General features: G+C 37.9%; 1 protein-coding gene across 1 annotated transcript in view; it reads right to left on the bottom strand.

Moving 5' to 3' along the window:
• USH2A (usherin) overlaps nucleotides 1-26,160 on the bottom strand; it is a 928,983-nt gene that overhangs the window by 256,768 nt on the left and 646,055 nt on the right. Inside the window, exons 44-46 of the mRNA XM_014481290.2 lie at nucleotides 17,003-17,212; nucleotides 15,483-15,685; nucleotides 10,475-10,587 (exon numbers count right to left, since the gene is read on the bottom strand). Coding sequence (XP_014336776.2) covers nucleotides 10,475-10,587; nucleotides 15,483-15,685; nucleotides 17,003-17,212 — 526 coding nt within the window. The remainder of the gene's footprint in view (nucleotides 1-10,474; nucleotides 10,588-15,482; nucleotides 15,686-17,002; nucleotides 17,213-26,160) is intronic.

Genomic DNA, 26,160 nt, shown 5'->3' with positions numbered 1-26,160 from the left:
TTCTGGGCTTTCTATCTTGTTCCATTGGTCTATATTTCTGTTTTTGTGCCAGCACCATACTGTCTTGATGACGGTAGCTTTGTAGTATAATCTGAAATCAGAAAGGTTGATTCCTCCAGCTCCATTCTTCTTTCTCAAGACTGCTTTGGCTACTTTGGGTCTTTTGTGTTTCTATATGAATTGCGAAAGTTTTTGTTCTAGTCTGTGAAAAAAGCCATTGGTAATTTGATAGGGATCTCATTTAATCTGTAGATTGCATTTGATAGTATAGTCATTTTCACAATATTGATTGTTTCTACCCAGGAACATGGAATATCTCTCCATCTGTTTATGTCATCTTTGATTTCTTTCATAGTCTTTTATAATTTTCTGTGTACAGATCTTTTGTCTCCTTAGGTAAGTTTATTCCTAGACATATAATTCTTTTTGTTGCAATGGTGAATGGGATTGATTCCTTAATTTTGCTTTCTGAATTTTCATTGTTAGTATATAGAAATGCAAGTGATTTCTGTGTATTGATTTTGTATCCTGCAACTTTACTAAGTTCACTGATTAGCTCTAGTAATTTTCTGATACTATCTTTAGGGTTTTTTATGTACAGTATCATGCCATCTGCAAACAGTGAGAGCTTTACTTCTTCTTTTCTGCTCTGGATTCCTTTTATTTCTTTTTCTTCTCTGATTGCTGTAGCTAGGATTTCCAGAACTATGTTGAATAATAGTGGTAAAAGTGGATACCCTTGTCTTGTTCCTGATCTTAGGGAGAATGCATTCAGTTTTTCACCATTGAGAATGTTTGCTATAGGCTTATCATATATGGCCTTTAACTATGTTGAGGTAGGTTCCTTTATGCCCATTTTTTGAAGAGTTTTAACATAAATGGGTGCTGAATTTTGTCAAAGGCTTTCTCTGCATCTATTGAGATAATCATATGGTTTTCATCTTTCAATTTGTTAATATGGTGTATCACACTGATTGATTTGTGTATATTGATGAATCCTTGCATTCCTGGAATAAACCCAACTTGATCATGGTGTATAAGCTTTTTGATGTGTTGCTGAATTCTGCTTGCTAAAATTTTGTTGAAGATTTTGCATCTATGTTCATCAGTGATATTGGCCTGTAGTTTTCTTTTTTTGTGCTGTCTTTGGTTTTGGTATCAGGGTGATGGTGGCCTCGTAGAATGAGTTTGGGAGTGTTCCTTCCTCTGCAATTTTTTGAAAGAGATTTAGAAGGATAGGCATTAGCTCTTATTTAAATGTTTGACAGAATTCTCCTTTGAAGCCATCTGGTCCTGGGCTTTTGTATTTTGGGAGATGTTTGATCACAGCTTCATTTCAGTGCTTGTAATTGTGTTGTCCATAATTTCTATTCCTTCCTGGTTCAGTCTTGGAAGATTGAACTTTTCTAAGAATCTGTCCATTTCTTCCACGTTATCCAGTTTATTGCCATATAGTCACTCATAATAGTCATAATCCTTTGTATTTCTGCACTGTCTGTTGTAGCCTCTCCTTTTCACTTGTAATTTTGTTGTGATTCTTCTCTCTTTTTTTCTTGATGAGTCTGGCTAAAGGTTTGCCCATTTTGTTTATCTTCTTAATAAACCAGCTTTTAGTTTTATTAATCTTTACTATTGTTTCTTTCATTTCGTTTTCATTTATTTCTGCTTGGATCTTTATGATTTCTTTCCTTCTAATAACTCTGGGTTTTTTTGTTGTTGTTGTTGTTCTTATTTCGATTGTTTTAAGTGTAAAGTTAGGTTGTCTATTTGATGTTTTTCTTGTTTCTTGAAGTAGGATTGTATTGCTATAAAATTCCCTCTTAGAACTGCTTTTGCTTCATCCCATACGTTTTGAGCTGTCGTTTTTCATTGGCATTTGTTTCTAGAAATTTTTTTATTTCCATTGTGAGCTCTTCAGTAACTTGTTGGTTATTTAGAAATGTGTTGTTTAATCTCCATGTGTTTGTGTTCCATACAGTTTTTTCTTGTAATTGATATCTAGTCTCATATTGTTGTGTTTGGAGAAGATGCTTGATATGATTTTAATTTTATTAAATTTACTGAGGTTTGATTTGTGATCCAAGATGTGGTTTATCCTGGAGAATGTTTCATGTACACTGGAAAAGAAGGTGTATTCTGCATTTGGATGTCACGTCTTGAAGATATCAATGAGATCCATCTCATCTAATGTATCATTTAAGACTTGTGTTTCCTTATTAATTTTCTGTTTTGATGATCTGTCCATTGGTGTGAGTGGGGTGTTAAAGTCTCCTACTATGATTGTTACTGTCAATTTCTCCTTTTATGTCTGTTAGTGTTTGTCTTATGTTTCTCCTTGGGTTTATCTTGTATGGGACTCTGTGTCTCTTGAACTTGATTGACTATTTCCTTTTCCGTGTTGGGGAAATTTTCAACTATAATCTCTTCAAAAATTTTCTCATACCCTTTCTTTTTCTCTTCTTCTGGGACCCCTATAATTCGAATGTTGGTGCATTTGGTATTGTCGCAGAGGTCTCTGAGACTATCCTCAATTCTTTTCATTCTTTTGACTTCATTCTGCTTTTCAGAAGTTATTTCTACCATTTAACTTCCAGCTCACTGATTCTTTCTTCTGCTTCAGATATTCTGCTGTTGACTTCTTCTAGAGTATTTTTAATTTTTCAGTAATTGTGTTGTTTGTCTCTGTATGTTTATTCTTTAATTCTTGTAGGTCTTTGTTAATTGATTCTTGCATTTTCTCCATTTGTTTTCAAGGTTTTTGATCATCTTTACTATCATTATTCTGAATTCTTTTTCAGGTAGTTTGCCTATTTCCTCTTCATTTATTTGGACTTCTGTGTTTCTAGTTTATTCCTTCATTTGTGTAATATTTCACTGCCTTTTCATTAATTTTTTTTAACTTATTGTATTTGAGTTCTCCTTTTCCAAGACTTCGTGGTTGAATTCTTTCTTCCTTTTGGTTTCTGCCCTCCTAAGGCTGGTCTAGTGGTTTGTGTAAGCTTCATATAGGCTGAGATTTGTGCTGAGTTTTTGTTGTTGTTGTTGCTTGCTTGTTTGTTTCTTCTTCCTCTGATGGGTAAGGCTGGGTGAGGAGGTAATCCTGTCTGCTGATGATTGGCTTTGTATTTTGTTTTGTTTGTTGTTGACATGAGGCTTCCTGCACAGACTGCTACTGGTTGTTGGGTGATGTCTTGTATTCAGGTGGTTTTCCTTGGTGTGAGTTCTCACTATCTGATAATTCCTAGGGTTAGTTTTCTGGTAGTCTAGGGTCTTGGAGTCAGTGCTCCCACTCCAAAGACTCAGAGCTTGATCTCTGGTCAGGAATGAAGATTCCACAAATGGTTCGTTATAGCATTAAGTGAGATTAAAACAAATACCCCAAAATGAGGAACCAAAAATGAGGAACCAAAGATGAACCCCAGCCAAATGGCAGTCACAAAATCAGGCAAATAATAATTAAAATATTGGAATAAACACATATACATATACACTCATGACCAAAGTCACAGTCTAACAAAAATAAAGTACCTTAGATTGACCCAGTGAACAAAGGAAATCAAAAATTATATATACCAGTTAAGAACAAAACTAACTAAAGCACAAACTGGAAAACAAAACTAAATCAATGTGCTAAATGGGGAATAAAGCAATGAAAACAAAACTAACAAATATGTTGAGAGGAAAGGAAAGAAAAACAGATATGCAAAGTTAAATAGAGGTAGATGAGGAAGATTTACACACTTTAAAGATTAACTGCAAGGGAAAAGAACAGAAGGAAAAGCAAACAAAGGAATATATGTAGAAAAAATATAATAGGTTTAAAGAAATTAAAAATTATAAAAAGGAGAAAAGAAAAAAGGGGGGAAAAAAAAGGAAAACTCTACAGAACTGCAAAAGCCCAACGTAGAGGCAGAGGTTTATAACAACAATGAAAAGTGTGACTGAATATACACATACACATATATACCTGTACGCAAAATCAAAACAGTTAGACAAAAATAAGGTACAATAGATTGACCCAGGAAATGAAGGAAACCAAAAATTATATCTAACAGTTAAGAACAAAACTAACTAAAGCACAAACTGGAAAACAAATCTAAAGCAAGGTGCCAATTGGGGAAATAAAGCAATGAAAATAAAATTAACAACTATGTTGCGAGAAATGGAAAGAAAGAAAAGAAAGAATAGTATACAGAGTTAAATAGATATAGATAAAGAACATTTATATACATTAAAAAGTAACTGCAAGGGGGAAAGAACAGTAGGAAAAGCAAAGTAATAAATGTAGAAAAAATAATAGGTCTAAATAATCAAGAAAAGAGAAAAGAAAAAGAAAAAAGGAAAACTCCACAGAACTGCAAAAGAGCAATGTAAAGGAATAGGTTTATAACAACAATTAAAAAATGTGACTGAGAAAAAAAGAAAGCTCCAAAGCTTAGATTTCATAAAAATCTAATTCAATAAAATCAACAACTACAACACAGGGGGAGAAAAAAGAAAGAAAAGAATCCACAGAACAAGTCAAAACATAAGAATAATAAATGCTTTTCTGGAGTCACTGCTGTCAGAGTTCTCTCCCTCACTGGGAGTCACAGTCAACCTAACCTCCCTAGGATGCCCTCCAACACTGTAGTGATCTCTGGGCCTGCTGTGGGGGGGCAGCTCAGATTCTAACCTGATCCTTCTCCTGTGTGTTCTTTCTGTGGGAGCTCTCAATGTCCTTTTATATATTACACAGACACAGAGCCCTCCTTGTTGATCACGTGGATTTAATCTGCAGCTTGTATAGATGGTGGGAAGGTTTTGGGTCTTCTTTAGCCACACTGCCCCTGGATTTCAATTGTGGATTTATTTCCACCTCTGCATGTGGGTCATCCACTGGGATTTGCTCCTGAGGCTGCCCTGGAGGACTTGGGTTTGCCCCTGTGAGAGCCAGTTGTGGAGATGGTGCAGCTGCTTGAGTTGCAGAGGTTCTGGCAGCACCAGGTACTCAGGAAGGTTGGCGGATAGGGCACAGGAAATACAGTGCTCTAGAAGGGCATGGCAATCAGTATTGGCAAATATGCTACAGTATTCTTACTGAGAACCCCCTTGACAGAGAAGCCTGGCAGGCCACTGTCTATAGGGTCGCAAATCATGGGAAATAGATGGGGAAACAGTGGAAACAGTGTCAGACTTTATTTTGGGGGGCTCCAAAATCACTGCAGATGGTGATTGCAGCCATGAAATTAAAAGACGCTTACTCCTTGGAAGGAAAGTTATGACCAACCTAGACAGCATATTCAAAAGCAGAGACATTACTTTGCCAACAAAGGTTTATCTAGTCAAGGCTATGGTTTTTCCAGTAGTCTGGATGTGAGAGTTGGACTGTGAAGAAAGCTGAGCACTGATGAATTGATGCTTTTGAACTGTGGTGTTGGAGAAGACTTGAGAGTCCCTTGGACTGCAAGGAGATCCAACCAGTCCATTCTAAAGGAGATCAGTCCTGGGTGTTCTTCGGAAGGAATGATGCTAAAGTTAAAACTCCAGTACTTTGGCCACCTCATGCAAAGAGTTGACTCATTGGAAAAGACCCTGATGCTGGGAGGGATTGGGGGCAGGAGGAGAAGGGAATGACAGAGGATGAGATGGCTGGATGACATCACCGACTCGATGGATGTGAGTTTGAGTGAACTCCAGGAGTTGGTGATGGACAGGGAGGCCTGGTGTGCTGCAATTCATGGGGTCACAAAGAGTTGGACATGACTGAGTGACTGAACTGAACTGAAAGTGAGCCTGCACGCACAGACACAAGACATTTTTGGCCTGTGGCAGCTCTGCCCCAGTGAAAGTTGAGTGTGAAGGTAGCACAGCTGCTTGGCTTTTAGGGATCCTGGCAATGCTAAGTGTGCAGGGATATGGACTGCCTCCACCACAGGAGTTATGGCCCTATCAGTCTTTTCTTGAGCCTCTTGTAGCTGGCGTTCAGAAGGCCTCTTTGGCCAGTCTTTCTCCATAGCTCCTCCCATCAGGCACTTAGAAGACTCCCTTTCCTGGAGTCCTTCTCTGTTGTTCACCACTTCAGTCACATAGAGGGGCCCCCCTGGCTGGGGTCCTATTCTGTGGATCTGCATGTCAGGCACTTAAAAGGGCAACTTGAATAGGGTCCTACTCTGTAGTTCGGTGCATCAGGCGTTTGATGGGCCAGCCTCTCTATTGCTCAGCCGCCAATGCTGGCGTGTGGGGAAAGAGAGGCTATGGTGATGGCTCCACCCCATTGCATGACTCAGCAGTATCTTGACTTGTTTCCATGGCTGCTTGGCTTTCCTCCACAGGCATTTCCACCACAATCTCCTCCCTCACATCCTCTCGACCTGTGTCTCCGCAGTCAACAGCAGCCCTTGCCCTGGGGTTGCTCCACAATCCCTAAACTTCAGCTCCCAGCCGCTGCGCCTTCTAGTGGACCTGCATCCCTGTCCGGGGAATGTATGGCTGCACAAGGACTGTCTGATTCTCATTCCATTTAGGCTGCCATAGATCAGCTGTTTCACTCTCAGCCTTAAATGCTCCTCCTCTGACTCAGACAATTGCCCCAATGTGGGGATTGGACTCCTGTTTCAGTTCCCCCACCCACTGAGGGCAGGTCCAATCCTACTAACACTCCCGTTTTTCCCCCTAGTTCCTCCATCTTACCGAGTTTTGGGTGGTTCTATATTTTCTTTTCTGCTGGTCAGGTATTCCTGTCTACTCTCAGCTGGTGTTCTGCATGCACTTCTGTGTTTGAAGGTGTATTCCTGATGTATCGTGGGGAGAGATATACTCCACATCCACCTACTCCTCTGCCATCTTGTTCTCTCCCTGGAAGCTTTTTGAATGCAATTTTTTAACCTGGTATTTTGAAATTTCCAGATGATATCCCCTTATATGGTTATGATTCAGTCATTTTCCTGGCATCTATAACACCTTGGAATCTACTTACTGGTATCTTGATTTGGGAATCTTTTCTTGTCATCTTTATTTTCTTCACTTTTTTTCCTGTTCTCTCTTTCTGAACTCTTATTATCCAAATCGTTGATTTCTTGGATTTTAAGATTTTTCTTAATTTCTTTTTTAGTAACATATTTGATTTTTATTTCACTTTCAGAGACATTAAACTTTCTTCTAAAGTTTTAATTCAGTTAATTAAAAATTAAAACTTTTAATTTCCATGAGATATCCCTCCCCAAAGTCCTGCTTTACTTTGATTTTTTCCAAGTAGGATTTTTTTTTAGTGCTGTTTTATAGATAGAGGATGTCTTTTTATCCCTCTGAGGTTGTTATGTATTTTTTTCCTCATCCTGCATTTTCTCTATGTCTGTTGAATTATTTCTGTTTTGATTTTGTTTCTTTTAACCTTTGAGATAATAAAGGTGACAAGAAGATTTATATATGAGTGGGGCTTGTTGATTGATGAAATTCCCTACTGTGTGACCAGTTGGCAAGTCATCTTTTCTATTAGGGGATCCTGATCTGCTAGTTTATGGAAGTATTTTATCTGGAGTCACTCAGACTTTTTCAGAGAAGAATGCCCTTCTGTATGGAAACATTTATGACTGGATATTTGTTTGTAAAACCAGAGCTGGGGAAAGCAGCTGAGGTGCCATCATTCTAATTGTAGTCTACACTTTATCATGATTTTTACCTTTTCCCTTCATCCCAGATTTCCACTGTGCCTGAAAGTGAAAATGAAGTCGCTCAGTCTTGTCTGACTCTTTGTGACCCCATGGACTGTAGCCTACAACGCTCCTCTGTCCATGGGATTTTCCAGGCAAGAGTACTGGCGTGGGTTGCCATTTCCTTCTCCATTGCGCCTAGTAGCCCTAATTCCTAAATACCTCTGTTCAGTTTCTTGAGAATAAAAAAACTTCTGATCTCCTGTTGGTGGAATATGCCACAAGGAGAAATAGAAATCAACATTTTGATGAATAATATAGAGGTAGGGGACCTTGAATTCTGTAGTGGCTAATTTTGTGTTGACTGGGCCACAAAGTTGATGACATCTGGTTAAAAATGATTTCTAGGTGTGTCTGCAGGGTTGTTTTTGATGAGGTAAGCATTTGAATCTGTGGCTCAGTAAAGCAGATTGCTCTTCACAGTGTAGTTGGGCTCTACCCTCAACCCTCTAATCAGTTGAGGGGCTGAGTAGAAGAAAAAGTTGAAGGAAGGGACAATTCCTCCTCTCTGATTGACTACTTGATCTAATCAATCTTCTCTCACTCTCGGATTTGGACCAAGATTTATACCATTAGCTCCTTTAATTCTCAAAACTTTGGACATGGACTGGGACTAGATCCCAAGGTTTCCTGAGTTTTCACATTTGGTTTTGTTTCCCTGGAGAACCCTGAATAATTATAGGTCTCAGTCACTCTTTTTTTTTTTTTTTTTTTACGACTTTAAGCTAATCCCATGATTTCAGCTTTGAACTTTATTCCGTCTTGCCCTTATTCACAGTCCTGAAAGTCTGTTAGGTGCTCAGACACTGAGGTTCTCTGCAGAGCAAAATAGTTTGTTTTGTGTCATCATCTCCCTCTGCCAACTACCACTTTGGCAAGTGCCTCTCCCAAGGCAAGTGTTGCTTTCATAATTGTATTAAAAATCTATCTTCTCTTGTTCTCATCTGCTTTGTCATTTTTCTTGCTCTTTTAAAAAATAAATATGCCCTTTTAATTGTTTTTGGCACCAATTTAATATATTTGGGGAGAAGCAATCTTTAAACCCAACTAAAAATATTTTTTCTGTTATCATCCACAAGAATCTTCTTAAAGATATCTTAGAAACAGAGTCTCAAATGGATATTTGCCCAATTTCTGAAAACCCTTACATATTTTTAGCCACATATAAATATGTAATCTAAGACATATTCCCTATGCCATTCACCTAGGCTTGAGTCATGGGGATGCTAACAGACAAGACATTTGACAGCATCCACCTACTTACTTATAGTTCTTCCTGGAGTTCTTTAGAATGAACTCAAATGTCACATCTTTCATGATGTCTTCACTGATAATTATGGGCAGAGCTGAGGTTTTTTCTTTTTTTTAAATGCACTTCTTTCACATTATAAACTTTTATTATAGTGAATTTCACTCTGTTCTATAAATGTTTGTTTAGGGTAATGTCTTCCACAGTTGTCTGGAACTGTGAAAATTTAGAGCCCTTTATTACACTACTTTGTATTACCTTTGTCTCTTATATTATTACACCCACAAGTATGTTTGCTGAAAAAAATAAATAAAGGTCTCTAGTGTCCCTTAAAGTTGACCATTTTCCCCTGGAAAGGTAGGCAATCATGTGGATAGATGACAAAAATCTGTTGAGGGAATTATCAATTAATTAACATATCCCACATGAGCTGTAGGAGGGCATGGCAACCCACTCCAGTATTCTTGCTTGGAGAATCCCATGGAGAAAGGAGCCTGGAGGGCTACAGTCCATAGGATCGCAGAGTAGGACACCAATGAAATGACTTATCATGCATGCACCCCACATTAGACAGATATCATCATGTGTTTGATAGAAGATATACTCAAGAAGAAAGGACTATCTTTGCCCTGAACATCTAAGAATTCAATCATTTGGGTTTTTCTAATTATTTCAATCACTAGTTCTCCAAATTGGTATAGGTTATTTTTGAAATGATTTTAAAAAGACCGATAATTTTCAATATGTCATAAAGGAATCCTTCAGAATTGAAATATTTTATAATGTTGATTGTTTCAGTCAGTGTGCATGTGTGTATATGGGATGTAATTGTCTGTGTGCGAGTGTGTGTGTAGATGAAAGGCAATTCATTTGGTTAGGGCAAAAATATGATGCGGGAATACTCAGATTTCTTTCTCTGCCCTTGACTTGACACAGAGAGGTGAAAATTTCATATTACTTTTGACTTGGAAATCTTGATGTTACATCGTTTTTCTCTTAAATTGCTAATTTTGAATTGAAAGAGGATCACTTTCAAACCATGGTCATTGCTCAGCAACAAAAGAGTACACAAAAATAAAGGGATTCCATGAAGAATCTGATACAATTGTAAAGGTTATCCAATAATTTATCTCCCCTAATTATTTTACAGCTATTTCTAGCTTTAGGAAAATCTGATATACCTAAGTCTAATTTTTTTTCAAAGAGATTAAGTTAGGAGGTAGTCATTCTAATTAAAATTGTATTATTTGTCTCACAAAAGAATTTACTGAAGGACAACTTTTCCATGCACTCCAACATTTTTCACAGATTACTAAGTAAAAGGAAGTGAAGCTGGACAATCAGAAAAATCAAAGCTTAAATGTTAGGGGATGTGTCCACTGAGGATCAATACCTAATAATATAAAAAATTTGATTTACACACATATTTATAGTAATCTACTAAATGAGATTGTCATGGCAGGAATGATAGCTTTGATTTTTATTTTAATTGCTTATGGTCAGTTCTTTAGATTACTTGATAAAGAATTGGTACCTTGAAGTGATGCCATGAATTGTGGGAGTCGGTATATCACTTGGAGTATCTTCCACAGTGGTGATTTGGGTTCTGTTGCTTTTTACACAGGCATATTTTGTGCAGACTTCAACCTGCAAATGTTAGTTTAGAAAACAATAATTGCAACTACTTTCAAAATACAGACCGCTGATGGACTGAAACCCACCCACTCTCATTTCACAGGTGTTTCCTGTAGTTCTCTATGGCATCTTGGGGTTTACTAAGTCTTAGTTTTTTATGTTGAGTCCAATGGAACAAACTCAAAATAGAGTCTGGAAATGAGCTTGGGATAATTGACATAGTGATTCAAATGGTAATGTTTAGCTTCTAGTTCCAACTATTCAGAAACAGACAGACATATCCATCTCTTTGGAGCACAACTAAGGAAGAAGGGAAGATACTTAGTTGACAGTTGGCAAGCATAATATGTTATCACTGCATACTACTCTCTGGATCTATAACCAGGTAGGGTAATGAGGATATTTTCCGGAAGCCTTGACACTTGACAACAAATAGCCTCAATGCTAATCTCTAATGGAAGAAACATGAGGTCTAGGGAAGACTTCCAATATGGCTGAGCTATTTTATATCCGTTTGTTCCAGCTGCAATTGTATTTCTACCTTAATCACAGCAGAAACTCATCACTCACCCTTTAATTCTGCCACCTAATCTGAATAAAAACCAAGAAGGGTGGAATAACTAAAGATTAGAAATTGAGTTCATCAAGCATTAGTAACACAAAAAACATTTTCAACAAGAGCAGGGGAGAGACAGATGAACATGTAAGAGATTGCTTGTGGACCATCCATAAAGTGACACCCTTCTGCTCTCCGTTAAAGGTTAAACCAAAGAGGAACTGCACTTTTATCAATGATGATTTACTTTCTGTATCTAATACATAAATGGAGGATATTACATGCTGATGAATCTTAAACACTAATACTGAACTTTAAAGCAAAGCAGTTCTCTGAATTTCCATGGGCATTTGAGGAAAGACAAGTGTGGTATTTGTTGTATATAGTAATGTTGTTTTGTTTCATGGGGCACCTAATTGGGAGTTGAGGCATATTTTTATAATGCTGTTGAGTGATTTATTTATGCCATATAGTATTCTGAGCTAACATTAAATCATGTCCAGTAAATTCCAAATAACTTACAAGTAGATGAATATACTTGCTGTAATAGTATTAGTGACAATAAAACCACACATATTGGGAAATATCTGACTATATGATGCATAGTGAGGTAACTCAAAATCAGCTCAAATGAACTTCTTATGTGCCAAATAGGATGGGTACTTGAACAAATAATTTAATGAATCCTCACAATTCTGTTTTCAGAAGTTTGCAAGTAGAGGGATCAGAGAAGGAATATGATCAAGCTGATAAGATATGAAATTATTTGATTCAGGCTTTACTGTACCCTAATTGTTTTATTATCTAAATAATAAGCACATCTTTAAGTTATAAACTACTTGCTGTTGCTGCTAAGTCACTTCAGTCGTGTCCAACTCTGTGGGACCCATAGACGGCAGGCCATCAGGCTCCCCTGTCCCTGGGATTCTCCAAGCAAGAACACTGGGTTGTCATTTCCTTCTCCAATGCATGAAAGTAAAAAGTGAAAGGGAAGTCACTCAGTCGTGTCTGACTCCTTGCGACCCCATGGACTGCAGCCTACCAGGCTCCTCCGTCCATGGGACTTTCCAGGCAAGAGTACTGGAGAGGGGTGCCATCGCCTTCTCCGATAAACTACTTAGGTCTATTCAAATGATTCTTTAGAAAGCTTTTACTCTGATTTTAGATAAATGGGTCAATATTTTTTCACTTTGTTACTAATGTAATATTCCAAGTCTCCATCTTTGGGGCATATTTCTGGTGTTACAGCTATGTTGTATAACATGGAGATGAAACACAAATATAAAGGTTTACATATTAATACTAAAGAGAAAAAATTTAAGAAAAATTTGAATGAGCAGTCCCTTTAGAAAGGTCTATGCAGATTGATTCATTAAAAAAACAGATGTTGTGGTGCATCTACATGTCTGCTTTAAAATCAATGGCTATTTTATAGAGGGGGTTAGTAAAGAGACGGAGAAGGCAATGGCACCCCACTCCAGTACTCTTGCCTGGAAAATCCATGGACAGAGGAGCCTGGTCGGCTGCAGTCCATGGGGTCGCTAAGAGTTGGGAACGACTGAGCGACTTCACTTTCACTTTTCAGTGTCATGCATTGGAGAAGGAAATGGCAACCCACTCCAGTGTTCTTCCCTGGAGAATCCCAGGGACAGGGGAGCCTGGTGGGCTGCCGTCTCTGGGGTCGCACAGAGTCGGACACGACTGAAGCGACTTAGCAGCAGCAGCAGCAGTAAAGAGAATCTTAGTTTTAAAGTATTAGGCCTATCAGTTCAGTGCACATTTTAAATGGAGACCGATTATCTTTGACATCATAAATAAAAATCTTTGAAATTTGATAAAAATCAAATTTCCAGTAATAACTATTTTAAGTACAGTATTTAAGGACTTGGAGGAGAGTCACAAAAATATACTTACAATTATTAAGAATAAGAATATCTTAGTCACCAATCACAAAAGTTAAGTACTAGATTCTAATTTGGTTTTTTGTCTCCTCATCTATTTCCCTGTATCAGATCAAAATACACTCTCTTCAGGCCATTAGTGGGCTTCCCTGATAGCTCAGTTGGTAAAGAATCTGCCCGCAATGCAGGAGACCCCAGTTCAGTTCCTGGGTTGGGAAGATCCTCTGGAGAAGGGAAAGGCTACCCACTCCAGTATCCTAGCCTAGAGAGTTCCATGGACTACATAATCCATGGGGTCGCAAAGAGTCAGACACAACTGAGCAACTTTCACTTCTCTTCACTTCAGGCCGTTAGCAACTCATACAAACAGATCTGAGTGAAGCCTGTCAGAGTGGAACGTGCCTGGAATGCTTACACATCCACTCCTGCTTCATGGTCAGAAGGCTGGCGCTGGATATGCATGCACAGAATCCAGTGATCTCAGCATAACCACCCACTCCCGACCCCAGCCCACCTATGTATACCCCCGCCCCGGATGTATTCTGAGTCCTGATAAAGCAAATGAATGGGGACTCAGCTGGCTTTCTCCACCAGGGCTCCAAAGAGGAAAATACAGCAAATCTTTCATAACCTTCTATGTTAATTTATCCATTAAGCTGCATTTCTAAGTATTTTGAATGTGATTTTTATTTTATAATGTGATCAATGATCTATACCTACACAGATTCCCCCTGCGTCATCAAGAGAAACAGCAGTTCACTGACCCATGCTAAGATACACTCAGGTGGGTAGATGGAAATCATGGAGTGTACTAAAAAATAAGCAATGTACCTTTCTTCTTTTACTAAATATCTTTGTATGTCATTTTCTTAGGATGCCAAGCCTAGTAGTGGGAGAGGTTAATGCATTGGTTGTAACTAGATGATTACAAATGTTTCACTTTCAAATGTGGGGGGAACAGGGGGTAGGGAAATGTTCACTTAATGAACAGAGCCAGTGAAAAGTTTTCTATGGTCAAATAAAAATTTCATGCTTAATATCTTCTGAAAATTATTTACAAAGTTATAAATTTTGGGCTTCCCCAACAGCTCAGTTGGTAAAGAATCTGCCTGCAATGCAGGAGACCCCAGTTCAATCCCTGGGTTGGGAAGATCCCCTGGAGAAGGGATAGGCTACCCACTTCAGTACTCTGGCCTGGAGAATTCCATGGACTGTAAAGTCCATGGGGTCACAAAGAGTCGGACTAGCACACATGCATGCATGCTAAGTCGCTTCAGGGGTGTCCCACTATTTTCGACCCTATGGACTGTATCCCATCAGACTCCTCTGTCCATGAGATTCTCTAGGCAAGAATACAGGAGTGGGTTGCCATGCCCTTCTCCAGGGAATCTTCCCAACCCAGGGACTGAACCTGTGTTTCTTATGTCTCCTGCATTGGCGGCCAAGTTTTCTACCATTAGTACCACCTGGGAAGCCCCAGAAGTGCACAGTTTATTCAAAAATTTACTAAATGGCAACCCTTCTCTATAAACTTTGAGCTTCTGAAACATTGTTTTCATCATTAATTTTTGCATTTAGCCTTGCTATCTTTTATATTCTCCTGCTCTAACACGATTCCCAATTTTTTGAGGATAAGTTTCTTGGTGTCCTTTATATTTTCTCTATTTTTAAGATCAGTAGATCTCAAAGAGACCTAGGAGTTCACTCTCAAATGGTCAATGGGCTCTCCAAAACTGCGTGTTAACTTTTGTCATATAAATATATACGTTCTAGAAGAGTGTACACTGACTTCATTAGATCCTCAAAGAGGACCAAATGCAAAAAATTTAAATATAATTGTTTTCATACAGGTGAGGGTCATTGAACATTTGTTGAAGGAAGAACAGACATTTTTCGTTCACGCTTGAATGAAATTTTTAAATATTTTTATCTGCCACATATTCATTTATTTTTGTTGTTGCATCCAGAATTACAGAATTCTAGAGGTTAATAGAATGTTTTAAATCATAGAATCCTTTGCTCTTACAAAAGAGACAATTGACACCAAGAGAGGTTATATAACTTCCCTAAAGCAATTAAATTTAGTAAATGGTGAAATTGGAGTAGAAGGAATGTCTCTCTAATCATAGGCTAACTCTGATTCTGATGTCAGTAAAAGAACCAGGACAAAGGCAAGCTGCTTGGCAAGACTGATTGCAAACACATGAGCTGCTTCATTTTGCCAGTGAAAACACCATCACCATCCTCACCATCACTTTCCATATTACTATTATCTCCTCTCCAATGACTCCTGTGTTTGCCCACAACAATCAATTTCCCTCTTTTCTCTCTTCTTCCCCACCAAATAAATAATCTGTAACCAAGGTGGAAGGCATCCACTAAGAGACATAACCCAGTAAGTTTTATTTAACACACCCATAAGCTTAACCATTGGAAAACAGCATTCTAACCTGGATGTCATAGACAGTGAAGGGAGACAGCTCTCTCAGAATGATAGACCCAGGCACATTTATTCCAGTCTTGTAGAGCTGATTATTTACATAGACGGAATATTCAGTGACAACACCATTTGGGTTTGAAGGAGTTGTCCAGATGACACGTACAGCTGTACTGTTGATGATGACAACCTCTGGAGGAAGCATGCCCTGAGGCTCTAGAATTAAAGGAAGAAACTGAATAAACTCCAGCTGTCTCTGAAAAAGCACTTGTTAAACTAAATGCCGATTAGTATTTAGGTCGAGCAAAGGGTTTGCTGCTTATCTGCTTTCCTCTGATGAAGTTATCACAGTCTGTAGTCCTCTGTAAATTGGCTTATTATACTCTCAGTTAGAAACCATAAGAACTGGTGGTAAAATGCTTTATACCACCATCATAGTGCTAATCTTCAATACTATGTGACCAGTGGGATATGATGATAAATTATTCACCCATCTGCACCACTAACACATATCTATTATTTGTCTCTTTTCCCATCTCTTCACTCCATACCTCCCAGAAAAAAAGAAAAGAAAATTTGCTCCTCAAGCAGAAAATAAAACTCAAATACATCACGGCTGGTGGAACGTGAAAAATCATTTGATGTTACTAGCTTGTAACTCAAGCAATATGAAGCAATAATGCAATATTGTCATTATGTAAATGATTTTGAATGTTGATTACCATAGGTAATGATGAAATCTAACATTAGGAAAAAAAATCTTGCTTGGCGTTAAATTACACAATTATTCAAGCATGTCAGAAATAACTATGCGAAGACCTATTTTTATCATAAGAGCCCATCCTAACTAGTTGAAAAATTGTCCTTGTGATCCATTCTATTTTATAAACAAAAGGTGTCGACCTTTGGCACCACGAAGGGAAATGGGTTCCACACTTAAAGTGCTCTGCTAATGACCTGGAACGCTTGCTTGGGAGGTAATGATATTATAATGTTTATAATGAGACTTTAGAAAGCCAAAAAGATTAGAAAGACCATTCCAAACACATTTCAGATTCACAAGTTGCTTCCCTCGCTTCCTCCCCCTTGCTAACTGGCTTAGAAATGAGTCACAGGCAATTTTTCTCAGTGGCTGAACTTCCACCTACCATTTCTGGTGACTCAGGGAGGGCCCTCCCTGTGCTTGGCTGTCGTTGTGAAAAGCATCCTGCTTCTGAAAGCAATTCTTAAAAAAATGTTTCTAAATGTCACCATGTACTGACGTGAATTCAGCGCCCAACTAAGCACACACTGAAAAGAACAGGAACAAACCGGGCTAATACCCAGTGATTGGAGCCTTGCAGCTGTCTCTGCGGGACCACTTATTGATCTGCCACTTGACGACAGCCAGCACTTAAGCATTTTAGCTCCAACCCCCTTCCCTCCAACACCGGAAATTTTATAATGGAAGGATGACTGATCTCAACCTCAGCGACAATCAATCAATTTCATTCGCGTCTCTGAAGCCGAGTTTCCCTTGAAATCTGGACTCACCCCCATCGCAAGTGGTTGCATGCAGCACTTCACTGTTGATGCTGGCGACTCCGTTGAAAACAGAGATGAAAATCCGATACTCTGTGTTTGGATTTAAGTGGCCAATGACGTGAGAGTGTACATCTGGGAGGATTTTTCGAGATTCATTGGAGGTAGCAGAACTCCAAAAAAGTGTATAATACTCAACATCACCTTGTAGGTCTTGAAAAGCTGTTAACAATAAACATAGAACACTGCAAGTGTAGCCGATATAAAAGGGCCCGGGGGGGGAAAGACAGAGCATACACTCTATCATTAGCTATTCCTAGAATGAGAAAAGGGGAACGCTTACAGAACTTTCCTTGGAAAAGTGCTGTATTTTATTATTATTGTTTTGTTAACAAAGTTGTTTCTATCCATATCTCATAATTAATTGCCTAGAATCTTAAGTTCACAGGAAAATAAACTTTTAAATTGCCTTTAAGTATTTTAATTATGCTACTTATGAGTATTCAACTAATCTTCAAAACTTTGATTAGTACTTGAAAAATGAAATTAAGAGTAAAGTAAAAATATGCAGTACAGGGGAAAAAAAACAAAAACCCTCTCTGTTCATAAGTAATGGTTCTAGAGAAGAAGTCTATGCTAATATACACGAGGGCATGTCCTGACACAGATGCTAAAACTTGAGGATTTTTAAAATTGCTAACAAAATCTGCTGATAGATACCTGGAAGATTGCTTAGACAGCTACCCTATTATGTGCACTGTTGATGTACCAGAGTAATGTAGTATGCTCTCCTTAAGGATCCTAGGATGATATCTGAATTTTGATCAAAGTTCTCATCCTTTCCTCCTAGTTCCTGTATCTCTGTGATGTAGACAAGCTCTTTCAAAGTTCAGTCTATTGTTTTCTTTTTCCCTTTTCACACAATTTCTCCATTCTTGCACTAAGTTCTGCTTTTTGTGATCTTCCTACCATGAAGCTCTGAAAAGAAGATATAGAACACCCCATACCCATATTTTCTTAGCTAGGAATGTAATTACTAGCTCTGCTATTACTGCTCTGCTTACATTAACATTGCTTTTGAAGACGTGAAGCAGGATCTATCACCTTGATTTGTATCAGGATTACAAAGGTGGAGTTTTGTATGTGAAAGCTCCTGAAATTGTATGTAAAAGCTTGTGTTAAAATTGTTCCACAAAATTAAGCAAGGATGGGGAGGAAAAGGTGGCATTTCTCTTTATGGTTATTAAAGTACAGTGTCTCAAGTATATGAGATCCTGGGGTATGGCCATGGAAAGGAATATGGTTTGGGGGATTGTATGACTTTAAGAATCATTGTTCATTAAGATCTTGGGGGCCTTGCAAAAAAACTGAATGTTGATTTGATTTTTTGTTTTATTTCCTGAATGTACTACCGCTTTGACCTAATATCCAGCAATAGTTAGAAAGGTCTGGTATATCAGTATAGTTGAAAGAATTTATAGTAAGCAATCTTTAGTAACTACTTTGGAAAACTCTGGGAATTGAGATGTTTCTTTTCTCTGCTGTCACAAATGTCAGCACCTTTAATAATGAGGTCATTATTATGCATTTTCAGGAATCAGCTATTCATGTCTCTCAGTGTTTTTCCAAATAATAACATTCCTCAAGTGTAGCAAAGCAACTGGGTTCTGTGAGAGTAAAAGTTCCTTCTATCATTAGAATTATTTTCTGCTGCCCTACAGCACTATTCCTCATTAATTTATGGTAGCAAAGATATAAAAGAAATTGTGCTAGATTTGAAGTTCATCTTGTATTTTAGTTTGCTACATGAGCAGGCTGTTTAGAAATTCAAGTCCTAAAAATATAATATTAAGGAAGTACTTTCAAATTCTACTTAAAAATATAAATGAGTCTTTAATCACAGTTATTAAATGTGCCTGAAATCTCTTCTGTCAAGTTCCAATGAATGAACTGTGTATATACATTGAAAATATTGGGACTAGCACAGTAAGTTCAAGATGAGTGAGGATCGTATATCAATATGTGGATGAAATGCCATTAAATGCTCATTCTTAGTCATGTGCCATATGTCAACTCCTTGAAATAGAACAAAATCTGTTGTCCCAAAGAAGAGAGGAAACGATGGGATTCAGTTCCACTAGTTATATCTTACTGCACGAGATAGAGGCTCCTCTAACCAGAGGCAGGCAGCATCTCCAGACAATAACGCCAGATTTCTGCACCACTCTGCTTCCCACCAACATCTGCTTCAGCTTGCCACTCTCTCCCTTCATTGACATTACAGTGCAGAGGCCAAAACACAGAAAACTAGTAGAAACACATTAAACAGATTAAATGATCTTCATATTCCCAGTTGTTTTATGAAAAGTTCTGGGAGCGGTACATGCACAGAAGTGTCCTTTTACATGGTTCAAACAAGGGTTTCAAATGTCGTGGGCTCTAAGACAGCAAACCATCTTAGAGACAGAAGATACATCTTCAGTTCTACAGGCCAGCACAAAATTCAAGGTTGCTGACCTTGAGTCTACTCTGAGTGGAACACTGTTAGAATTGAAATAACTGGAATGAGAAGTGTCCCAGCAAATCCCACCCTCCCTGTGGATTGATAAAAACTGGACCTGAATATATTTCTCCTTTTTAAAAGAGAAAAACATGAGTTACAAGGCTTCTTTATGTAATAGCACAAGTGAAACATTTTCTAGAACCTTAAAAGGAGAATTTGTTTTTCATATACTACTTCTATGTGAATCAGTGAAAGTGTTATAAAACATTTGCATGGTGTTCTTAAAAATAACAAAAGGGACATGCCTTTGTGAAAAAGTGCTTTAGGAAACAGGTACCTGTAATTATGAAAAACAGGTACCTGTAATCATGAAAAGACAGACATGAAAACAGAGATATTAAATGACTTTCTTAAAGAAGAAAGGAAAGCAAGAAAACCTAAAAAGCCTCTCAGAATTAAAATCTGCACTGAAAGCAGAAAAAATACTGAGTTAAAAATGCACAATATGAAAAAAAATAAAAAGGAAAATGAGTAAGTAGAAGGCAATGAAAGTCAAAATTTATTGATAATGAGAATAGAGAATAAAAAATCTAATTGACTTGAAAAATAAATGGGATAAATAATCATAGATCTAAAATATCCCATAAAACATGACTCAAAATGAAGTTTTATATCCAGAAATTGAGTAGATTAATATACAGTATTAGTGAAAATACTGGCAACATATCCAAAGACATACAGAAACTTATGACATTTTGAAAATCAACTAAATCTAAAAGACAATCCGCAAAGGAGAAAAAGAATCAGGCAACTTTCAGACTTATCCTCTGAAACATTAAATGTGGAAGACAATGGAAAAATTTCAAGAAGTTCTGAGGTAAAATATTTTAATCCAAGAATTTCATACACATCTAAGTCATTATATTTATGTGCAAATATAACAAAAAGGTTTTCTTATGTAGGTAAAAATGAAGAGAATGTACAAAGATAGCAGAAACATGTTCATTCAAGCAAAAATCAGATGGTATAATGGTAAAGAATTTGACTGCCAGTGCAAGAGACTCAGGAGACTTGGCTTCAGTTCCTGGGTTGGGAAGATCCCTTGGTGAAGGAAATGGCAACCCACTCTAGTATTCTGGTCTGGAAAATTCCATGGACAGAGGAGCCTGGCAGGCTACAGTCCATGGGGTCACGAAGAGTCAGACACAACTTTCCATACGAGTACTAAAAGAACATGTAGCTCATTTATTTATTTAACTGTAATCATAAAAATTTTCCAATAATGTTATCTAAAAGACAAAGAGATGAAGCAAGCTCCAGAACTTAAGATTGGAGAAGTTTAAGAATTGATGATAAATATCAAAACTAGAGACAGTAATTATGTAAAAATGATTATATAATAATTTATTCACCACACATTGAAAGCAGCAGATGAGAAGGGCAAGGAAAGTAAGAGTATACAAAATTCTTGATCAAACATAAAATATAAAGACTCAGAAAAGTAGAGAAAGACATCACTAACCAATGTTAGTAGCAATGAAAGTTGAAAGATCACTACAGAAGATAAAAGTTGTGGTGAAGATCCAGAACATTTACTAACACCCGTGTGATTCTGTTCTTGTCAGATAGGGAGACTACATTTTCTGGGCTCCTTGCATCTGAGCAAAGTCATGTGATCAGTTTGTGCCATTTCTGACCCGAGGTATTAAGGACCAGTTGGCCGTCTCTGATTGTCTCTGACTTTCCCAGCAAGAGAAGGACTTCAAGGCACAAGGGAATGTGGATGTCCTGAATGGAGAGAGTCAAGGTCCTTAAGTGACCCAGGATGAGTCTAGAAAGAGATGAGGAAAAGTTTTAAATAAAAATCAGATTTCGGTTTTGGTTCTCGTGTGAATCCTAGGAAACAAGACAGAAAATATAGATGTAACTATGGAATGGAGGATTTGAAACTTGTTGTTTCACTGGAGACTTCTTGAGTTTGAAGTGTTTTTGTGACCACCAGGTTTACTTTTAAATTAAAGTGTGAATGTTTGAACTAGAGTTATACATGTAATTTGGAGTTAAGCTATGAATACTAATTATATTTGAAGCAACAGGATGGAATGAGGGTTTCCTATGAGATTACATTAAATTTGTGTACACTGGGAAATATTTCTCAGGTATTCTAATCCTGTTCTGAGTAATCCATATTTTATAGACCACAGAAATTTATGAGTTGGTATTGCTTTACTATAGCACATCAGGTCAATCTCAGTGAGTTGGAAAAAGAAGGTTATAAGCCATGGATACAATCTTTGTTACTAAATGCCACTTTTTCAAATAATTTAAAACAGTTGTTAGACAGGCTTGTTGAAAGTCCTCTTGCAAAAGGATTATACTCTGTGCATGCTGTTGGATTATTTTTGTGTTGTGTGAGCTCATGTGCTCATTCACTCAGTCGTGTCCGACTTTTTGCGACCCCATGGACTGTAGCCCTCCTGGCTCCTCTGTTCATGGCACTTCCCAGGCAAGAATACTGGAGTGGGTTGCCATTTCCTATTCCAGGGGATCTTCCTGACCCAGGAACTAAACCCATGTCTCTTGCATATCATTGCCCCACCTGGGAAGCCCTGTTGGATTATTTTTAGAGATTGTTATCAATATTAATTATGTCCTTTAGATCTTTATCAGCTAGAATAGGGGTCAGCAAACTCAGGATTTTACCATGAGTAAAAATCTGTCCTCTTGGTCAAACCTGGCCTGCCACTTCTTTGTATATAACCTGTGAGCTAAGAATGGCTTTTATACTTTTAAATTGTTGGGGGAAAAAATCAAAAGAATAGTTTTTCATGACATGTGAAAATGAAATCTCACTGTTCACAATAAATTTTTATTGGAACACAGGCATACTTGTTGAAGAGTTGTATATTGCTGTTTTCATGCTACAATGACAAAGTTGAGTAGTTCTGACAGAGAATGTATATTGCCTGCAAAACCTGAAGGGTTTACTGTCTGGCACTTTATAAAAAAGTTTGTGGCCCTAATCTCCAGCAATTAGAGTAAACCCCTCCACTCAAAGGATCTCCAGTTTTGTCTAGGATTGAATTTCTCAGTCATTTCTCATTAGTAGGCTCAATGGGAGGTAACTTTGCCTCAGTGTAAAAATCTGGAAGGACCTTACTAAGGCTATTTTATAAAAGAAGTGTTTATCTTGCTCATAGATTCTTAGAGTCCAGATTCCCAAATTCTATGGGGAAGAGTTCTGTGTCATCAACTAAGTTCTTCTTGGAAAACTTGATTTTATCACTTCTAGAGAAATTTTTTTACTCTGGCTGAGGGTAAAAGTGCTCACATGAAGAAGTGGGAAAATTCTCCAGAGCTACATCCAAGTCAGGCTCCTTATCTTCCCCAGCAAGATATCTAGATGCCTTCTATCTAGTTTATGCAACTAAAACAAATACCTGTATTTGCAACCCTCCCTACCCCCAGGTCCTTCCGTCTCTCATTGTGTTCCAGCTCCTTTCAATAATCTGCCAGGGAATATCCTATTTAAAGGAAATGTATATGAAATGTGTTAATTATTCATTATTCTATATTTGGCAATGGAAAAAGGACAGCACATTCCTGCTTGGGAAGTGAACTTGATAAGGGTAAACAGGGACGGAGTTAGTTACCTAAGCTTCTGTAACCAAGGAACCCTTAAATAAAGTGATTTAAATGAAATAAATATTAATTTATATCTCACACAATAGCCTCAAAGTAGGTGAATCAGATTGTGTTCCATGTGGTCATTCAAGAACCCAGGTTCTTTCTCTTATGTGGCTTTGGATCTGTAAGGGTGTTGGCCATGCCTGCAGAGTTTAAACAGAGAACACTGCTGTATATATGGTCTAGTCCCGAGAGAAGAAGACAGAACAAGAGGCACGTCCTTGGTGTTTCGTGGTTATGACCCTAAAAGACACACATCATTTCTTTGCACATTCTATTGGCATGAACACAGTCACATGGATACAACCAACTGCAAAGGAGGCTGGTGAATGCAGTCTCTAAGGTGAGCCAATGATGGTGGGTGCTTTTAAAAGAGGTGCGCTTTGGGATGATTTGTATGTATTAAAACCTGAACAGGATAAGTTCAAAGTCAAACTTCTAGCTGCAAAATCTGGTGGTTTCTGATTAAGAGATCAAGATGAGGCATATGCTTTTTGTGTGGATTTGAACTTTTTGAATAGTGATGCCTTCAACTTTACGAATCTTCCAGAGTTTAGTGAGACAATGTAAGGAAGGAAGTATGTCATTGATCTCTGCATTCCCAGTGCCTGGGACGAAAAAGTCAAGGATAAATATTCATGGAAGGAAGAAGGAAAGGAAAGAGAGGGAGGAAACTAAAAGAGAAAAAGGAAAGAGGGAAGGAAAAGAGAAAGAGGAGAGATGGCCAAAAAAGATTATATTGGGTTGGTCAAAAAGTTCATTTGGGTTTGTCTGTCACATCTTATGGAAAAATCTGAACAAACTTCTTGGCCAACCCAATATGAACCACAGCGTGAACGTCTGAAGGTTGAGGAGAGCTCTTGACAGATGGACAAGTGGACAGTATTTGGATAATTTTTTTTCATTTCCTCTTATTTCAATACCTTCCTCTCCTCACCACCTCCAGTATTTTCTTGCTCTTTTCTGCCCATCAATGACCTCATTAGTGAGGAAACCTCAGAAGAGGTGCTGCCTTTCTACACTTTTCCCTCATGGGCATTTTTCACCATTTATTTTAGAGTGAGCAGTCAAAATGGGAAGGATCTCACTAAATCACTCTTGACAAAGTGCTAATAACCATTAAGGTCACATGCAGGAGAAATAGCTGAAAATGGGATGCTTACGTTGGAGAAATGCTACTGACTAACTGTAATTTGGGGTAAGTCACCAAGGTGCAGTTGCTAACTCCTGGGGCTCTATGAATAACTTAAGTGATATTTTGTATCTCTTCCTATAAAAATGTGAATTTTCTCCAATGAAATCATTTATTTTCATCGTATTTCATTAGGTTGAACTATTTTCTTTTATATAGAAATTAGGGACAAGAACCACATCTTTCTCTAAGGACCAGGGAGAAGGGGGCTGCAGCCTGTAGAAAGGGGAGGCCAGTGTCAGGGGATATTCTCCCTTCAGCAATGTGGGAAGAGTTTCAATCAATTACTGGGTTTTTCAAATCAATTCCAAAATTATCATCTTTGTGTGGAAGCTTCTAATTGCTAAATGGCACCCCACTCCAGTACTCTTGCCTGGAAAATCCCATGGATGGAGGAGCCTGGTAGGCTGCAGTCCATGGGGTTGCTAAGAGTCAGGCATGACTGATCGACTTCACTTTCACTTTTCACTTTCATGCATTGGAGAAGGAAATGGCAACCCACTCCAGTGTCCTTGCCTAGAGAATCCCAGGGACGGGGGAGCCTCGTGGACTGCCATCTATGGGGTTGCACAGAGTCGGACATGACTGAAGCAACAGCAGCAGCAAAATATTATTTTATTTTTCAAATACTGCCAGCAAGACAATGTGTGGAGGATGGGGAAGTAAATATGGCCCATGTGCTACCAGTTTGTAATATTTGCCCTAAAAAATTAACTGAACAGATGCAGGGTGCATTTTCCTCACATGACCTCACATAGTGATGTAAACGTTTAAAGTGGGCACTTTTAAAACTTTAATAACTTATCCCCATTAATCTGTGATTGGTGAAAATTTACCAGAGATATTTTACTTGGAAAATGGTGTGAGCATGTGGAGGGTCATAATTAAGAGAAAATATACTTTAAAAATACATTTTATGGTTTTTATTAAATAAACGTTGTTTATTCATGACTTGCAACTTACAGTTTTGTTCCTTTTAGCATGTTAGACAAGATGCCATTTTATCCCACAAATCAAGAAAACAATTGAAATTAAAATTGCAAAAAAGAGGTGGCTCTTTCACAGCCGAGAGACTTGTTAATTTACTTAGGATAGCCGGTTGCAAGAAGAAAGAAAACGATAATGCAACACGCTTTCACAGAGCTGACCCTCTTCTGAGAGTTAACCTTTGTACTCACAAATAGTTATCTGAAAAATTCCTAAGGTATGAATGGAAATAACAGCAGATTGCATTACCTACATCCCGAAGGTCAGAGGTTCAGATTACCAAGGTAATGAAACTTCAGTGAGCTGCTTCAGATCTATTAGGTTTGTCAGTTTTTATAAGCATGCTTACTTCAGGCATGCAATTATAACATAAAGGAACTATATTGGTGAAAATTCAGTCGCTGGATCTCAACAGAAGTATTCAAATGTCAGATGTGGGGAGGGCATCCACCTTCCCGAGTAGGCTTTTAAGATGATTCAGGTATCGAGGGCGAAATAGAAAGGAGATGAGTGAAAATATATTATACATAAAAATCCATCTCCATATAAAAACTTTTGTATCTTTTCCTAGAAGTGTCTCAGGAGGTAATCACAAGCATCAATTAACTTATATTCTTCCATGTAAATGGCTTAAGAGATCCCAACAGAGGTGACACAGATCATTAGAAATCTGCAACCTTATAAAACCCTAGTAAATAGTTTTTTATAAAAATGGCTTATTTAGTAGCAATGTAGATCAACATAACCAATGCTAATTTTAATTTACAATTAATGTCACCTGACACTGGTTTTAATCCATAA

Source organism: Bos mutus, chromosome 16, assembly GCF_027580195.1.
Source record: "Bos mutus isolate GX-2022 chromosome 16, NWIPB_WYAK_1.1, whole genome shotgun sequence".
NCBI lineage: Eukaryota > Metazoa > Chordata > Mammalia > Artiodactyla > Bovidae > Bos > Bos mutus.
This window is presented reverse-complemented; position numbering and strand designations above follow the sequence as displayed.